General features: G+C 35.2%; 1 protein-coding gene across 1 annotated transcript; it reads right to left on the bottom strand.

Annotated features, from left to right (window-relative positions):
• Positions 1–764: 764 nt before the first annotated feature.
• LOC138312173 (nephrin-like) lies at positions 765–17,188 on the bottom strand. The gene is made up of 17 exons (XM_069253178.1): positions 17,104–17,188; positions 16,101–16,442; positions 12,749–13,060; positions 11,496–11,789; positions 10,310–10,594; positions 9,687–9,962; positions 8,830–9,129; positions 7,901–8,263; positions 7,300–7,599; positions 6,907–7,005; positions 6,093–6,111; positions 5,935–5,972; positions 5,443–5,467; positions 4,929–5,005; positions 4,244–4,277; positions 3,915–3,973; positions 765–3,791 (listed from the first exon to the last, which is right to left on the bottom strand). The coding sequence occupies exons 1-17, from the start codon at positions 17,150–17,152 to the stop codon at positions 3,751–3,753; spliced, it is 2,913 nt and encodes a 970-aa protein (XP_069109279.1). The 5' UTR covers positions 17,153–17,188; the 3' UTR covers positions 765–3,750.
• Positions 17,189–18,764: the final 1,576 nt, after the last annotated feature.

Raw genomic sequence — 18,764 nt, 5'->3', positions numbered from 1 at the left:
TGGTGTGTCATTTCTGCCAATGCGACAACGCGATAAATGTACTGTAACCCGTCAAAGTGACAAGACGACAAGGCGACAAAATCGCACGCCAATGTTACAGAAATAATATGTCCCATTTTGTTGCCTCAGTGTGTCGCGCTGTCGCTCTGCATAGCGCAAATGGTTGACCCTACAAATAACACCAATTGGTTGGAACCAACTTTAGATTAAATGTGAAATGTGAGATCTGGTCATAGATATGGGTTAAAAAATTGTTAAGGTTTGTGGACTGAACAACGTTCGGCGGATGACGCATTTCTTTTAAAATCCCAATATCAGTACATGTTACGTTACGAATATATGCCTATATATACTTGGTTAGGAAAAAACACCATGTTCAATAAAGAGAAAATATACAAAAACCTAAATTCAGAAATTAAACACAGAAAAACCGAAAATGTTTCAAAATTCGAATTTGAAATGGGATTCGCAATAAAAAAAAATATCTACCCCCTCCCCTAACTCAACTATTAAGCACATCCCTTATTTCCTTAATGTACATGTATGTATATATAAGTTTAATAATCAACATTTCCATCACACTCTTAATATGCTGTAACGACACTTCTTCAATTAAAATCGAAATTTGGGTTACAGTTTTTTGCCTAAAGTAACTCCGCTAGGTACGTATATACATATGTATATCACAACGGAATTCCTGGTAGTTGCAATATTTCTCTTGTTGCGGTATAAAAATCCAAAGACGTTGATTAGTTGTTCAAATACGAATTTATTAAATCACTTTTCTATGAGTCGGAAGGCGATTTCCGGAGTGTCCGAAAATCGACCCGTAGAGACCGAGCTCTAGAACTGATAACAAAATATGAGACATGGAATTAAATGTACAATTGATACAATAGGCGACACCTGGCATGTATATGACTCTATTATGGATGGTCGGTACTCGGACAGGTAAGATAATTAGCTTATCTATTGTCTGAGTCGTAAGAGTTATAGTACTAGTAAGACCAGTTTGGATAATTAACTTCAAAGGGTAGATGAGTTATAAAAACACAATGAACAAATTACAATAAACCATATGTTATATATAGAGTAATTAACTGAAACAGAGTGAATAGATACATGTACAAAATGTAGCTTTAAAATATCATGTCACAAGAAGAAAATAAAGTTACGAAAGTTTGTGGAAATCAAATTAAATAATACTGAATTAAAATTTTAACCAATGTTCAAAAAATATATAATGTAGCACCTATATCATAAAATTCTTCATGATGCATACACGGGACCACTAGAAGGTGACTTGCGAATATCATATCTAGTGATTTGCTTAAAACTATGCTCAACCATGTCTTTAATCTGTATTTCTTTCCAACAAAATGGATGTTTCCAAATTCGTATTGCTATTACATACATGTAGGTATATGTCGATATAAGATTTCATAGCTATAACATGGAGATCAGTCGAACAATTAAAGCTATAACTAAAACTCAGAAAAAGATAATCTGAAATTTAGCGTTTTGCATAAGTTTTCGATGTTATATAAACATCTTCTATGGAAATGTTTAATAGCAAAAAGCAAAACTTTAGCACTAGTCTAATCTAATGTAAATGTAGTTGTTAATATTCACGGAGGTTTTAATTTCGCTAAATTCGCGGACCCATCCAAATTCGCGATATTTTTTTTTACTTCGAAAAAAATAACAAAGTCATGGTTTCACATATTATAGCATGTCTTATGAATTACGTTTTCAGGGGTTACATATATATAAAGGGTAAGATAAGTCTCCGTAAATACAAATGTAATGTTCCAAACAGTAAATCGTGAAACTTTACATGCACCCGCGAAATTTAACTATACACGGTATATAAATATGATCGTGCATTTAAGTTGAACCGTTTTGGAGTTACAATAAACTGTAATTTGTTGTTTTTGTTTTCTTAGTAACAGATAAAACGAAAACAAAAAATAGAAGGTTCCGGATAGCAAAAGATACAACTATGACACTAGCCTAACGTATACACACAGTTTCGTGGAAATAAGTTGAACGGTTTCGGAGTAAAGTAACTTTAAAACTGTGTCATCACATATGCAATTTTCCAGTATTTCTCATGTCGGTGCAGGGACAGCACACATACATTGATGACGTCGGTAACAATGCAAAAACGTGACGTCAAAATTCCTTAAAAAGCAGATCGGCCCAGATCGGCCCAGATCGGCCCACAGATCGGCCCTGTGGCAGTCAACGTAAAAATCAGATCGGCCCAAATCGGCCCTGTGGCAGTCTAAGGGTTTAATTGATACACAATTATTAATTTTCAATTCATTTCTTAATTGAATGCTTTTGTTAACCGTTTTATGTTCACAGTTTCTAAATATTTAATGAATCTATATATTTGACGTATACTATTTCTGCAATCAAGATAATATTTCAAAATAAAAAATAACTTCACATTCAATATCTCCACTGTCTCAATACCTCTATCGTCTTTAAACACGTAATCCGTGTAATTTGTCAACGGAATTGATAGGTAATGATAAATGATCTTATAACCAAATCAGAGATTCAATGAAATAAGGTCTTGAGTGTATGAAGTTGACCCACGATAATCCGAACGCCGAAATTCACAATCCGGACGGAAGAGTCAGAGGAACATATTTGGTTATCGATTACTGAAATGGAATCTGACAGTTCAGAACATGTACCACGGGATGAGGAACCAAATATTCGGATTATTAATATCAGTTTTTTCATTAGCCATATTCAGATCAACTGACCACATAAATCATTGTTTGGTAAGAAGGAAAAGGAAAGTCTGGAAGATTTTTTTTTTATTTTTAGATTTTAGTTTGTCGTCATTGCGTTTAAGTCGATTACACAGGTTAGAATAAACTTCTTCTGCTTTAAGACTGATTTGCATATTATTTAATTTTATATTATTTAGTTCTGCTCCGAACTAAAATATAAAAATTCGTATTTTTAACTTCAGAAGTACTTCCGGAAAGCTGAAAACAACTGGTCAGCTGCTCACATTTCCATATTATACAGCATATATCAAAATACATTAAGTAGTTTGAACTACTAACATTTGATTATTGTCTTGCGCTCCAAAAAGTAAAACAAATCTAAAACTCTAAACATATACACCGCAACCCCTTAAAAGAGAAAATGACAATCATATATTCCATTATGTTTCTCTGGTAACACTCTATGTGATAGATCTCCATATGTTACACACAGCTTAAACATATAACTAAAGACTAAGAACCGTTTATGACTTTTTTACAAGACATGTACAGTAAATTGGTTACCATGGCAAATAATGTTTCGAGGAACCAAATCAGATTCATTAAAACTAACATTGTCAGAACATTGGTATTTTTTTAAAGGATAGACGGGCAATATGTTTCTGGTATATCCTGATGCGGAGTTATACTTTTGCCCAACTAAACCTTTACATATTCTATAACATACGGTAAGGACATGTCATGTCTAAATATTGTGAATTAAAAAAAAACTTGCGTTATTTCAAACAGAAGGTGCGATGTACATGCTAAATATGTTAATAATAGTAACAAGAACATAAATCATACATAAATACTGTAGATTTTGGTTTGTTACAGTTTCATCACGTGAATATGTACTAACGTAGTTCCACTATTATTGTATCCGTATACCATGACGAATAGAAAAAAATGTTAAACAACATCTCATGGTTATCGGTTCTTCGGACTGTTCTCAGTACCATCATATAGTCACTGTGTTTTCGTAAGTGTTGGGTGCTGGACCTGGAATGAAAAGATTACAATCAAAACTGTGACATAATTATAATAATTGACTTTTCTTCCATACTGATATCGTAAATTGAAGTTTTTTTATTTATTAAAGTCACATTATATAATAAAGGTCACCTTTGAGTTCGTCATACACCGATACGTCATTTCTCATTCCCAGGGACTCATACATTCCTCTACAATATAAAAAATGCTTCTAACGTTTGTGAATACATAATATTACAAATATCCAGCATTTTATCCATATTAAATAAATGAAAATGAGAACAAATAATCTTTATTAACCGTTACAGTTAGAAGTTTCATGAGTGAAGGTATCAGGCAAATTGTATGTAAGATTGCAAATGCAGTTCAAAATTCATATGAAATTAAAAATGGCGTCTGCATGGTCAAACATTAGTGTCTATAATGTGTATATAAATGTGCATGAATCTTCTTTTACAAACCTGCAGCCAGAAATAACTTCCTCATCCATATTGGCTGAATAAAATAGAGAACTTTATCTTATTCCATATCTAATTCATTCAATAATTATGAAAGAATAAATGAAAAATGTCAATCTATAAAAATACCTAACATATCTGTAGATTGTATATATTTAATTCTTCTCACTACATGATATGCATAATGTCTCTTAAACAATAATCTCTTATCGGCCATTGAAATGTTTAACAATATAGATATCACACTATGGGTGGTTGTTAAATATGGACCACGCGAGCAAGTCTTTAACAAAATTTAATCTACTGTTCATCAGTACAACCCTTTTACATTAAAACGCTTTAAATTTGTTATTTGCATTTCGGGTCGAATTTGCATCACACAATGACTTGTCACGTATTTTGACACAATGACCAGGAACATTCGCTTTCCAGCAACATTTTGGGCGCCAATTTGCGATCACAGCATAATATGACGTCACTGGATTATTAATGACGTGGCACTTAGACAACATAGTTCGGTCAAAGGTTACCGTGTCGATCAATTATGAGTTGATACCATGTGTGGTATAAACCAACTGTTAACAGCTGTAATGTTTATTTGATACCTGAGCGTTGAATAACACCAATCGATGGTAGAAAACACTGTTTCATAGCTACTTAATATAATTGTTATGCTGATGTTATATACCTGCGGTTCCTCCTCCTATGGACTCGTACGTTGAAGGCGGTTCTCTTTCGTCAAGGTTTAAATCGTTGTAATTTGACCTGTAGAATATAATGATTTGTTTATTGATATTAATCACACCAGAAAAACATCATACTATTTGTGGATTAATTACATATACATGTACGATGAGTAAAACATGTCTAAACAATAAGACAAATGTTTATGATCTTATAGTTACTGCGCAAATAATTAAACATTTAATTTATTAAGTTATTAAGGATTGTATAATTCTAACAATATAGCACAGCCACATTTGTTTCGGGATGACTTAAAAATATATGTAATTAAAACATTATAATATTTTAGCATGATGCAGATATACAATGAAATGGTTATAGAAAATAAATCTGGTATCATGATTTATATTCAAATTTTAACTAAATAATCTCTATAATAAAACCATTCTCGTGTAGCCCTTTACCGATGTATTTACTAATTTTCCGCTCTATTTCATATGTTAAACGTTTGTATTTACCCGTCTGTTTGATGACCGTGTTCACCTATGAATGGCAAAATAGTAAGTTTATTCGAATGCATAAACCTTACAAATACATCAGGAACATGTAAACTTTAGTGAAATGATTATGTGGTCGAGGTCAGAAATTAAGGAAATATTCCGGGAAAATATATTCTACATGAATATTTTGCATTTAGATTAAATACGAGTGTTCGCACGTCTATAACGTGCCATTGATACGTAAGTGACATATAAAATCATAATTATAAGGCAAACATTTTAATTTCCAAGATATTTCAGTTACTAATGATTTCAAATGCATTTAACTATATTCTATTAAACACGATATAGACATTTTATTTCTATCAAATATGTAATCAACACTTTAGCTGCACTGGATTCCAGTCCATTTTCCAGAAAAAACTTTCTAGAACAAGACAAGTGTATTGGCATGATGTACAGATCTTATTACCAACAATGGAATGATCTTTTGTCACACAAATCCCTTACCTGGTTTATCCTTGTGTTTTCTTTTATATGGTGTTTTCCTGGAATGAAGAGACAAAAATATATTCTGGCACCAAATGGTACTTATAATTTTGACTTTCTAGTTTTATTCTACGGTAAGGTTCTAATAATACAGAGATGTCCTTAACATGTTCACTCACCTTTTTAGTTTTAGTCTGTCTGAAATAGAACATCGCATAGTTTTATTTAAAACATGAAAAAGTATATTACAGTTAGGTTTCTACATCAAGATGAATTCATTGTTACTTTAAAAATGTTTGTATGTGCAGTTTTGATTTTGTCTCTATTATGACAACTAAAAATATTTACATCAACTTATGCATTTGTTTTTAGAACTTACAATTTTCTAAGTTTCAGACTGTTTCAGAAACCTTTGCTTCAGTTTTTAATGACAAGAACGTTTGCTTAAATCCTTGAATATGGCTGATTTTTATACATATTTATAACGTCTTTGGAAGAAAGAGCAACGTATAGGTAAATAATGATAGAACATGATTGAAGAATTAATGCTTAAAATATCACAATGCATCACTGTTGCTCAGAAAATGTGATTAACATTATTTTTGTGTAATATGAATATTTTATTTTCATACATATTCTGATCATATTTTTGAATAAATGTACAGGTTTTTATTTTCAGAAAAACATGTCCCGACTCTAAACTGTTATGGAAAATCATAATTGCACGAATTCAAAAACTATGGAACACAAATACCACCATTTGATGGAATACAATAACATGTAACTTTAATATTGTTGCTTCATTAATCACACCATCAGCACTAAAATTATGCTGGTTTTACAATATAACCAAGGTTAATTGCACTGCAATAGTTGTTCTGTGTAATTTCAATTTTATACTTAAAAGAAATTCTTAGTCTGTATCATCACATCTTAAAACCATACATTAAGAATAATAAAAAAATGACAAGAAGAAACATGAAATATACTTACAAGTAAAACATAAAAAGTGGATCCCTGCTACGAGTAACATCAATGATGCTAATATGAAAAGTATCATGGACGCCGTATTTGGGTTAGATGTAGCTTTTTCTGAAACAAAACACATGAACAAGAATAGTGTATACTTAAAATATGTGGTTTCCTAATAATGATTAATAGTTTTGAATCTCCTAATATTACAATATATCTTTATTGTGATATCTTATAATGCTTAAATAAAGGACATGACTAATGTTACTTATTGCACCATCTGACGATTTTATATAATATTAAGCAATCGCTAGGTGCATGCCTGAAACATGATGCTATTTTCATGGTACAGACTTAAGCATGTAATTGTTGGTGGTTTACCAAGTATATAAGGTGTAGTATTGATGTACTTACGTTGTTGTGTTTTACCAATAATCCCTATTATGCTGCTCAGTGAACTGTTCCCCACTTTGTTGTAGGAGTACAGGTTGAGTTGGTATCTGGTGTTGGGTTGGAGTCCCGTTATTTCCTTGGTGTAAGTTAGTTGTTGCTGTTCCAGGACTGATATTGTCTGTAGAGAAATTCCTCCGACAGGTCGATACATAACAACAAAGGTCTGCATGTGACCTCCATTAAAACCTTTGTTCCATTCTACTGTTATACTGGACGATGTGTAATCCATAACTCGGAAGTTAGTTGGACTCCCTGGATGTTCTTTTAGAATAGGCAATATGGTATTGTGTAAATAACAAGATAAATGACCATTTTATTTCGTGATCACCTGATGCTTCTAAAACCAATCATAGATAAATTTGTCTAAAACTGAAGTATTTTTTTACGATATATTTTGAGTCGTTAATGCATGACCAATTCAGTTTTAAAATATCTTTTAACTGTACGAGCATGGTAAAACCTGTAAATTCGCAGATACCTCTAGCATGAAGAAAGTAAATTTCCGTGTAATTTAGTTAGTTCTATTTAACCAATAGTTTCGTGATATTAACGTTTCACTTACCAGTTAGATGGGTGATAGAAAATGATGACGTGGAATGCCGCCTCCTGCCGTCATTGTAAATAGTCACATTGTAGTCCCCAACAAACGTACTGTCGAACGACAAAATGGTCATAACAGCGGCCTGGCCAACAAATGATATATTTCTTTGCTTGATTGTCAAATAGATGACCTCCCCATTATATAGACTAAATGTGATGTCCCCAGATGGTATTATCTTTTGTCCAGTGGTCAGCCTTGTCCACTCTAGGTCCGCTACGTATGTAACAGGTGGGTTACTGTAGAAAGGAATTCTCACCACTAATGGTTTCTGAAATTCGCCAGAAAATGTCTGGTATTCGTCAATGTTACTGAATTGAGCAGCCGCTAAAACGACAGAAAATACAATGGTACGTACAACAAGTGGTTTTAATGTCATTCGATATGTTGAAATGTTGTCTCTTTTTCGACAAAAGTGTTAATACATTCGTTTTTAAACACGTCCACCTATCAGATAAATCAACATTACCTTTAGAGTACAATTAAACATCTAATAAGTTCCCGCTATATAAAGTGATCTTGCGCAAGCTTAAAAACTTTTGTTCCAAAATGTCGTTTTTATCATGTTTTAGAACAATATGCGAAAATGAATCATTTCCTTTCCATCATATAACCGTGTCGATATGTGAATTTGGAGTCTAAGCAGGTAATCTCACCTAGTTAATTGCTTATATATTCTCAAAATCTTCGACGCTACGAGGATGTCATCGAACTATCATTACGTACAAAATCACAAATCTGTGTTATAGCAGATTTTCTATGACAGGATAAAATGTTTGCATATCAAACTAGACTTCCATTATACATTGTAAAGAAATCTACTTAATTTTACTATTATTACTCGTCATTGTCAAGATGAAGGCATGTGATATATTACATTGTGTATTACATACCTTTAACATTTAACACGGCACTGTTAGATTGTAGTGACTCTCCATTTCTATCGGGTACGCCATTACTAACACTACACGTGTACTTCCCCACGTCGTCCATGGAAACCTCCGCCAACACTATGATATCATGAGATGCAGTGTTGTACGTGAATTGGTCAGTGATAAAGGTCTGGTCAATGGTCTGAGTCCAGGACTGACTGGTCAGTGTATTGGGCTCTCCTAACGTCTGACACATTAGCTGGACATTTGTATCTCCTTCTTCTATACCAGAGGGCACCAAAACCGTTACATTTGGAGGATCTGTAATTGAATAATAATATAGTACACAGATAATGAAATACAATATCAACTCTCAAAACATTTTAGCTGTAATACAAAAATACAAAAGTGTGAACATTTCTTGTTAAATATATGAAATAAATCGAGTCTAACTCATATTGAAATTTTCAGGTCATTTAGAAATATTTCTAAACGAGTTTCTCAAATGAAAATGATATACTTTCCGTAATGATTAACGTTTTCACATTTTGTGAAGAATATATCTTAGCTAAATTTGTTATCACAAATCCATTTGCAAATCCGACTGTACCCTTGTTATGTTATAATTTGGCTTGATGCAAGGGAACAATCTAAATACAAATTCAATGTAGAACAGATGAACAGTTAAACGTGTCTTAACAATAACTCAAAAATACATCTAATGTAAAATAAACGTGAACCCATATTGGACAGTAATCCGTGTTATTCTCCGTGTGATGAATTGGACATTCGAAATACAGATTCCGAGAACAACAGATGATAAGGTAAATGTGTCTTAACAATAAAACAGAAATAAATATATTGTGGAATAAGCATACATTGAACAATAATTGATGCCATTATTTGTGTGATGAGTTGTCTCCCCTGTACAGATGATAGACCCTCAGCCCGACAGGTGTAGTTATCTGTCTCTGACCGATCTACATCACCTATGGTCAAAGTCAGAAAGGTCCCTGGTCCTGTGTGTACAGATGTCCCTCCACGTACCCACTCCACTCTAGGGGCGGGGTTTCCTTCTGCATCACAAGTTACTTGGACTGTCTGACCTTCTACTACTGTTTGGGTTGTAGGGGTCAAGGTCACGAACGGTTTGTCTGTATCGGTCAACAACACAAAATGTGGATATAAGTGGTCTATATATATATGCATTGATGTTATAAAAAAAATCCAAAAAATACGTCCATTGACTTAAATTAACACCAGAACAACCGACCTCAATTAATATCGTTGTTCAAAATAAAAAGGATGAAGTTAAAATGTTTCTTTTTTTTATTCTTATTGCTCTTCTTTCCTCGATATAATATGTTATTAGCAGTTTTTTTTCAAATGTGATATCAGTATATGTCATACACAGTGTTTTTAATGTTCTATATTGCTCAATTTTATGGGCATGGTATTTTGAATCGAAAGCAATTATAAAGCTTAACAGTAATATACTCACATTCTACATTGAGGTACATAACTGATGACGTCAGGTTAGTAAGTTTGACGTCAGTGAAGTCATTCTTCACACGACAGGTATAGCCGGCTTGGTTGTCGTCCTTGGTGAGAGATGTGAGAGTGATAGATGGCGCTGACTGTCCAGTCTGGAGGCGGCCATTACGGAACCATTCAACCCTGGTCAGAGCTGGGAAACCCTCAGTGTAACTACAGCTTAGTGTCCCGCTCTCTCCCTCCAACCAGGGATGTGTCGGTGTCTGACTTACAGTCGGGGAACTCGGTGGGTCTGTAGATAGTTAAAAACTGTTCAAACACGAAAATCAAAAATGATAGGGTATGTTTATTATCAATGTCAAGAAACATGGCATGTGTCTGAGGTATCTGTATTTAAAGTGAACAGTAAATGTGACCTGTGTCTGAGGTAGGTATATATACTTACAGTGTACAACAAACGTGACCCGTGTCTGAGTTAGGTATACTTAAAGTGTACAGTAAATGTGATTTGTGTCTGAGGTAGGTATACTTACAGTGTACAGTAAATGTGACATGTGTCTGAGGTAGGTATACTTACAGTGTACATTATATGTGACCTGTGTCTGAGGTAGATATACTTACAGTGTACAGTAAATGTGACCTGTGTCTGAGGTAGGTATACTTACAATGTACAGTAAATGTGACCGGTGTCTGAGGTAGGTATACTTACAATGTACAGTAAATGTGACCTGTGTCTGAGGTAGGTATACTTACAGTTTACAATAAATGTGACCTGTGTCTGAGCTAGGTATACTTACAATGTACAGTAAATGTGACATGTGTCTGAGGTAGGTATACTTACAGTGTACAGTAAATATGACATGTGTCTGAGGTAGGTATACTTACAGTGTACAGTAAATGTGACCTGTGTCTGAGGTAGGTATATTTACAGTGTACAGTAAATGTGACCTGTGTCTGAGGTAGATATACTTACAGTGTACAGTAAATGTGACCTGTGTCTGAGGTAGGTATACTTACAATGTACAGTAAATGTGACCGGTGTCTGAGGTAGGTATACTTACAATGTACAGTAAATGTGACCTGTGTCTGAGGTAGGTATACTTACAGTTTACAGTAAATGTGACCTGTGTCTGAGCTAGGTATACTTACAATGTACAGTAAATGTGACCTGTGTCTGAGGTAGGTATACTTACAGTTTACAGTAAATGTGACCTCTGACCTGTCCTGTCCCTGAGGCTGAGGATGAGTAGACACACAGCCACACGTCCGCTGGTTGAAACCCTTGGTGACAATGATTATGATGGTAGATACTGACTCTATCCCAGTGCTGCCATCTGTGTCGGGGATTCCCCCACATACTCCAGTCCAAGTCAGGGTAGACAGAGGATTCCCTCCCGTCTGTCGACAACTCAGTGATAGTGTGTCATTTACATACAGGATGGAGGAGCTTGTATACCCAGAGATAACGGGTGGTCCATCAGGTGGCCCTATTGTAATACAACATATTTGTTAATACAATAACCTACCAGAATACCGAAGATGTAATATGCAAGAAAAGTGTCATTCTGTGTTATTTATGTATACTATTTATCTGTAGATGTGTTAATAGTTCAAATCTGGCGTTAGTGATATGGAATCAATGTTGTAGTTATACCGTCAATTAGCAAGACGCAACATTCTTCCCATGCCGAACTTATATATACCTTCCCGGGGCAATTGTGTCATTGATATATGTAAGCTTATCAGAGTAGATATTAAGTTAAAGCATTAGTTATATTGTCAACTGTGATAACATATTTTATACAATTAATCTTGAAAGCGTCCACTACTGATAATTGGCGATATTTCGCAATTTGATCAACAATACAAATGATTTTTTTTCTGTGCAATGTGCTATTATCTTTTTTATTTAAAATATGAAATTCAAAGTAATGAAAAGTGATCTCAAATACAGGAGAAAAGCAAAAACCAACTGGATTTTTTGTTTTGTGTCAAAACCAAAACACAACCAAAAAATCTTCATCAAGATATTCAATATTTTAGAAGTCTTACACATTGTGCTTCTGCTACCAGTAACTGAATTTATTATAGGTAATAACAGTTTTTCCAGATGTCTACACATATCGCCTTATAATTTCCCCTTTTCTCATATCCTGTTCATTTAAACCATTGACACTTTCTTTTGAAGACATTCCATCGACAGCCAAGCTAACCACATTTCATTGTAATTAGTTGGCTTCAAATTCATTGCAAATTAGGCCTACTGTATAAAATGATCATTTGCAGCTATATGGTAGAACTTCTTAATTTCTCAAAAGTATGTTAAAAGTTTGTTATAAACATTACAACATTTGCAAACAATTGAAATTAAAATTTACTATTTGGATATATTTAATACAACGGCACTAAATAAGGCTATCAACAAACCATTATTATTAATATTTACACTGAACAAAAAAGTTTTTCACGTCAGACAGGACAGGAGTCATTCCATCCACGTTACTTGCCCTACACTGGACAGTGGCCGGACTGTCCCCTTTGACCCCAGTCAGGGTATAGGAACTGGTGGTCACAAACTTGTCACCATCACTACTGACACTTCCGGTCCGAGTTGTGACGTTCACGCCGTCCTTGTACCATTCTATCCGGGCAGGAGGACGACAACTTCCGGTCACACATGTGTACGTCTGACTGCCCCCTGGTGTCACTATGACTGTGTCACCGACAGGGGATGTGAAGGTCACGCTGGGGACGGGTACTGAAATACAAAAGCCGTAATTGAATATCGTTGAAATATATGAAGGAGATCTTTACAGACGGGAATGATCATTATTGGAAGACAAAAAGGATTTCATGAAGTCCAAACATATTAATTTTAAAAACTTTTATCAACGAATGGAATATTTCTATCAGTGAATTATTGGATTGAACAAATACCAAATGTTAAGAAAAATATCAATTCATATAGAACTACTCGTCGTGCATGCTTAATTGGCAAATAACAATATATACAAGAGGCCCATGGGCCTTAACGGTCATTTGACTATTGGCACAATACAACACCTCGTAATAACAACAATAACGTAAGGCAGTACAAAAAAAAACCCTATTTTATCAGAAGAAGTCCAGGTTCTGATATATTTAACGATTAAGACCATAAATGAAGGTCCCTTGATCCTCACCATGCTACAAATCCAATATCCAGTCTTTAGGCCTCTTAAATATTTACAAGAAGTCGTTTAAAGATTTAAGCCTATTTTACCCCTGTGCTCTTGAATGAACTTAGTAATCCTTCATCACAGCATGCTGAAGGCCCAATATCAGGTCTCTAGTACTCTTAGATCAGGTCTCTAGGCCTTTTAGTTATTCACAAGAAGTCGTTTAAAAGATTTTAGCCTATTAAACCCCCTGTGACCTTGAATGAAGGCCATGGTCATTTCTTTGAACGAACTCGATAGCAATTCATCCAGGCATGTCGCAGGATCAATAGGAGTACCCGGGGCGTTTTGGTTCATGAAAGGAAGTCATTAAAGATTTGAGCCTTTTTGAACCCTGTGAGCTTGAATGAAGGTCAATGTCGTTTATTTGAACAAATTTGGTAGCTCATCCCAGCATGACGCAGGCCTAATTAAGAGTACCCAGGTCCTTATGTTTTTTTTGAGAAGAAGTCGTTTAAAAGATTTTAGTCTTTTTTTACCCCTGTTACTTTTAATGTAGGTCAAGGTCATTCATTTGAACAAACGTAGTACCCCTTTATCTCAGCATGCCTCAGGTTCGATATGAGTACCCTAGGCCTTTTGGTTCTTGAGAAAAAAGTGCTTAAAGATTTTAGCTTTTTTGACCCCTGTGACCTTGAATGAAGGTCAAGTTCATTTATTTTCAGCTTGCCGCAGGCCTAGTAAGAGTACCCAGGGCAATTTGGTTCTTGAGAAGAAGTCGTTGAAATATTTTAGCCTTTTTTACTCCTGTGACATTGAATGTAGGTCAAGTTCATTTATTTGAACCCTTGGCCTTTCGGTTATTTAGAAGAAGTCGTTTGAATGAAAAGTTTACACACGGCGCACGGCGGACGGCGCACGACGACGGACGATGCGTGATGGTAATAGGTCATCCTGACCCTTCGGGTCAAATGACCTAAAAATCACATATATTATGATATTATGACGCGATTTTTTTCGGGATCGGGTAGTACTCTTACTATCAATCTGTTTAACACTGCAGTGATCCTAATAAAAGTCAATGACTATTTTGCCATGAAACAAGATACGATAACCATCTTGTTAAATATGATCGAGTTATATGATTATTCCTAAATATCAGATAGAAAGCATTATATCAACATATACGATGCATCACGCTTGACAGGAATATTGAGTTCAGATCAGGAAAGTGCCACAAGTTGAGGTGAGACTGACGATGAAAGAAAAGACGTGACATGATCAACCAATTACACGTACAGCAACAATTGGAAAATGACAATTTCTAAAATCCAACATATTATGCCGCATTTTTATTAGGGATCACTAGACTGGCAATTCTCCAACCGAAATATGCAATTTTTTTACCTCAAATCCGTTACCATACCAGCGATTGTAAAGAAGCCGATGTCTACTTTTTGTCAGAAAGAAGTTCAGCTTACCAGCCCGTAAATGCTATTATCATAATCGAGGGTTATGGCCATTCATTTCGTTCATATTAGACTGAAGGTATATATAAACCCAAACGATGTATCAAGTTTAATAGGAATATTCTAATTCAAAATAAAAGACAAACGATTAAATGAAGATACATTATATACAAAAATGATTGACAGAAGGCACTACAATGTTTTAATTCACCTACGGTAGTTTTAGCTCCTGATGGAATAATGAGTTATTTCTGAATACAAATACATGTACCTTATGATATATGTACTTGTTGTTTTAATTGCATTTATTTATCAGCCGTTCAAATGTAGCATCACATTTTATGCAGTTTAAGTAAACGGTCTGCATTTATTACGGAATTAATTACTTATAACAAGAAGTAATTTGTATTTTGAATAGACACACCGTATACGTTCTGTCATTGAAGATGGTCACAGTTTCTCATAACTTCTAACTGGTATAGTGTTAGAAATTGACTCATTTTCAGAAAATTATGTATTTAGTTTTATTTTATCTTGACAGCAGGCAAGTTATATCAGACAATTGCGAGACAATTGTCTTAACATAATTTAATCGAACGTTAGGTAAATGTGAGATTGTAAGGATTAAATTTGTAATGATATATTGTCGGCGATGATTGTTTAGCAATAAAAAGCACTTTTATGTGTTTACCATTTTGATGTTCCATGAATGCGCGACACCTTTGGCCACACCATTATGTTTTATGGAGATTGTACACTACAGTATTAATCAGAATACAAGAATGCTAGTTTTTGTTTTGTTTGATAAATTTATATGTAAATATTTCATTGCATGCTGTCATTTACCATTATATAATAGTGTGTGTGTAACAGGCCATTACTAATGTGAGCCCATTTTCGAAGAGTTACGTTTTATTTTCATATTCTTTGCATTTATAACTATTTCGTATCTCGATTTCTATATATATCTCAACTTGTCTTCGTTATTTAACTTGTAATATACATGTATATTAAGCTTACTTGACCTCCTGCCGAGAAGTACTAAACATTATACTAACGGGCGCAAAGTTACCTTTACTTACTCGAATGTTAAAAAATCACAAAATGGAGTAACATTTCCCAAATCATTAGTATTAAATAAAAATTACAGACGAAGTAAATAGCGACCTACCTACAACATCCACCTGTGTTGACACTGGTCCTATCACTGTAAAGTCTGAGAGGTAGACAGTACAGCTGTATGTATCCCCGTGTACAGGGTTGAGTATCCCCAGTCGGACTTCATTGGAGGAGAGCTGGCTACAGTCTGGGATGTAGGCATCGGGGGAGAGTGTAGAACATGCAGATGATGCTGTAGGGGTGACTGTGGCGACAGTACCGCCGTCCTTATCCCACCACAATAACTGTCCCAGTGTCCCTCCGTCCAGGTCAAACGTACATGTCAGCCATAACACGGATCCCTCTGCTACCGTGGCAACGGGGGACGGCTGGACAGCAATACTCATTGATTGTGCTGAATTGAATTAATGGTGAAAACGAATAATTGATTTTAAATGAGATACTGCTAGAGGAATGGTTGTGGCTACAACACTATCGTCCTTCCACTGTAACTGACCAAGTGTCCCTCCGTCCAGGTCATACCTACAGGTTAGCCACGGGGGACGGCTAAACATCTACACTCGGAACTGCGGATACTTACAAAAATAATCCATGTATGAAATAGATATTACAGTAAAGTTTCATATAACTATCTCTAACCTAATTTTATAACCTGTTGTTTCATGTTAATATACCATTATCGCCGTCCCAGTGTCCTTCCGTCCGGGCCATACTACAGGTCAACCATAACACGGACCCATGTGTTTGTAAACACTTCTCCAATAGTGAAATTATTATTTCAAACAATACATTTGAAACCTCAATGCAAAGATTTATTTTTAACTTATTAATATGTCAAACTAATTCAAAGCATTGATATAAAAGCACAGTAACTTCACACCGTTGAGTCACAATAGTATTTCATGTAGATTACGTGTGTCTATGTATTTTTTCTTACCTTAGCTTCTAAATGTCGTTATCGGTGAAACTATTTATTGTGATATCTGGAAAAGACGATCTGAAAAAAATATACATTTATTCAAAAGATCGTATTTCATAAATACATGTACACTTACCCGTCAGTATCAAGTCCAATATCACCAGAATGAGCAGTGGACAGTCCATGATACCAGACTGACTTCTGACGATACAATAATATAACGAAACACATACCTTCCTGGTCTATAAATAACTTCCACATTTGTAACATGTCCATATAACGAGAATAATAGAACATGTCACTATAACTAGACCATACTGTATAGCGTATTTTCATCGGTATATGTTTAGTATTTATAAATAGATAAACTTTAGATAAATCACTATACTGTTTATAATGTAAAGACAACACGTACGCTTTGAATTTGTATAATCTTTAATAATCTATTAAAATAGTATAACAAACTGTCTACCACAATGCGTCGTGTTATTCCACTCTCAAGGCTTTGCATAAAGGTGATACGTCATCATAGATATGTTGGAATTTAGTGTTCCGGATTCCCCGACCCGGATCCAGCTTTACAGTTAGTGTAATAAATCTGGGTTTTCCCCAAATGAGTGTGAAGTAAACCTCGTTGTGCAAGTGGCTTATTTGGTGGCGATTAATCATTATAACACATTTGAGGAACTGTTATACAACTATGTAAATTTCCTTCGAGCCGTGCATCGATGTAAACTGATTTTTTACAGCAACAAAAACTATTAATGCCCAACAACATACGCTTATCGTTGGCTTGATATGGCGTCTTGGTACACTTCCTCACCGTCTGGCGGCCCTCTTATCATGTAATCCTCCGCCTACGGTTTTTGACCAACGGTGGCAACAATGTCTTGGCGCGGGCAATAAAAAATTGCTCTGCGTAATTATCTCTACCAGATAAAGTTGTGGCTGGACATGAACTTTTTAATGCATTCAAGAAAGCTCAAAAAGACTTATTGGGTAGCAGTTCCATTAATCAACCACGTCCAAGTGATCAGCTCTGGATTGTCACTGATAGCGCCGTCAGCGTACCCAGTCTTGGTGCTACACTGTATCTTTCCCATGGCGACAGATCTGGAATAGCTGGATATTTCAATGCAAAACATCGCGGGAACCAGAATGCCATGTAAAATCGAGGCGTAGTCAATAGCTTCAGCAGTAATCATTTCATCTCCTATATCATACAATCGCCTATGAAACCGTGTGTTCTTACAGACAGTAAGCCCTACGACAGTTTTCAGCAAGTCCCAGCTTTGCACATTTGTCAACTCAGAAAGTATAGCTGTCGTTGGAACTGAGTATGAATGGGAATCTTGACGGATCTGCAAGGCTGCCATTCACAAGTCGCCCTGTATGGGTAAACATCCAGCTGGAGTGTTAAGACTTACGTCACACGTGTGCTTATTTACGTCAGGGAACGCGTCCCTCAAAAAACTTTCCAACGTAAAAGATGTCAAACGGTATCTGGATGTCGCCGCTTTTTCAGAGACGGCTTACTAATAGTGAAAACAAAAACTCCACTCATCTAAAAATCGTATCATCCTTTCTCGACAAATGCTTGATCGGCTATTGACGTCCGTCAAGACCGAGGTTCATCGTTATTTCTTTGCTTTTTGACATGGAGGCTGCTATTCAAACGGGTTACCAATCCATGTCTCCCTCGTTCGTTCTCTGGTAAAGAGTACTCAAAACGCCCTTGTAGCTATTGGGTGCTTGTTTTGCTGCTGATGTTGTCAAGCGGTGAAAGGCAACTTATAT

Source organism: Argopecten irradians, unplaced genomic scaffold, assembly GCF_041381155.1.
Source record: "Argopecten irradians isolate NY unplaced genomic scaffold, Ai_NY scaffold_0233, whole genome shotgun sequence".
In the NCBI taxonomy this organism is placed as follows: domain Eukaryota; kingdom Metazoa; phylum Mollusca; class Bivalvia; order Pectinida; family Pectinidae; genus Argopecten; species Argopecten irradians.
Note: the sequence above shows the minus strand (reverse complement) of the source record. Positions and strands in the feature narration are given on the sequence as shown.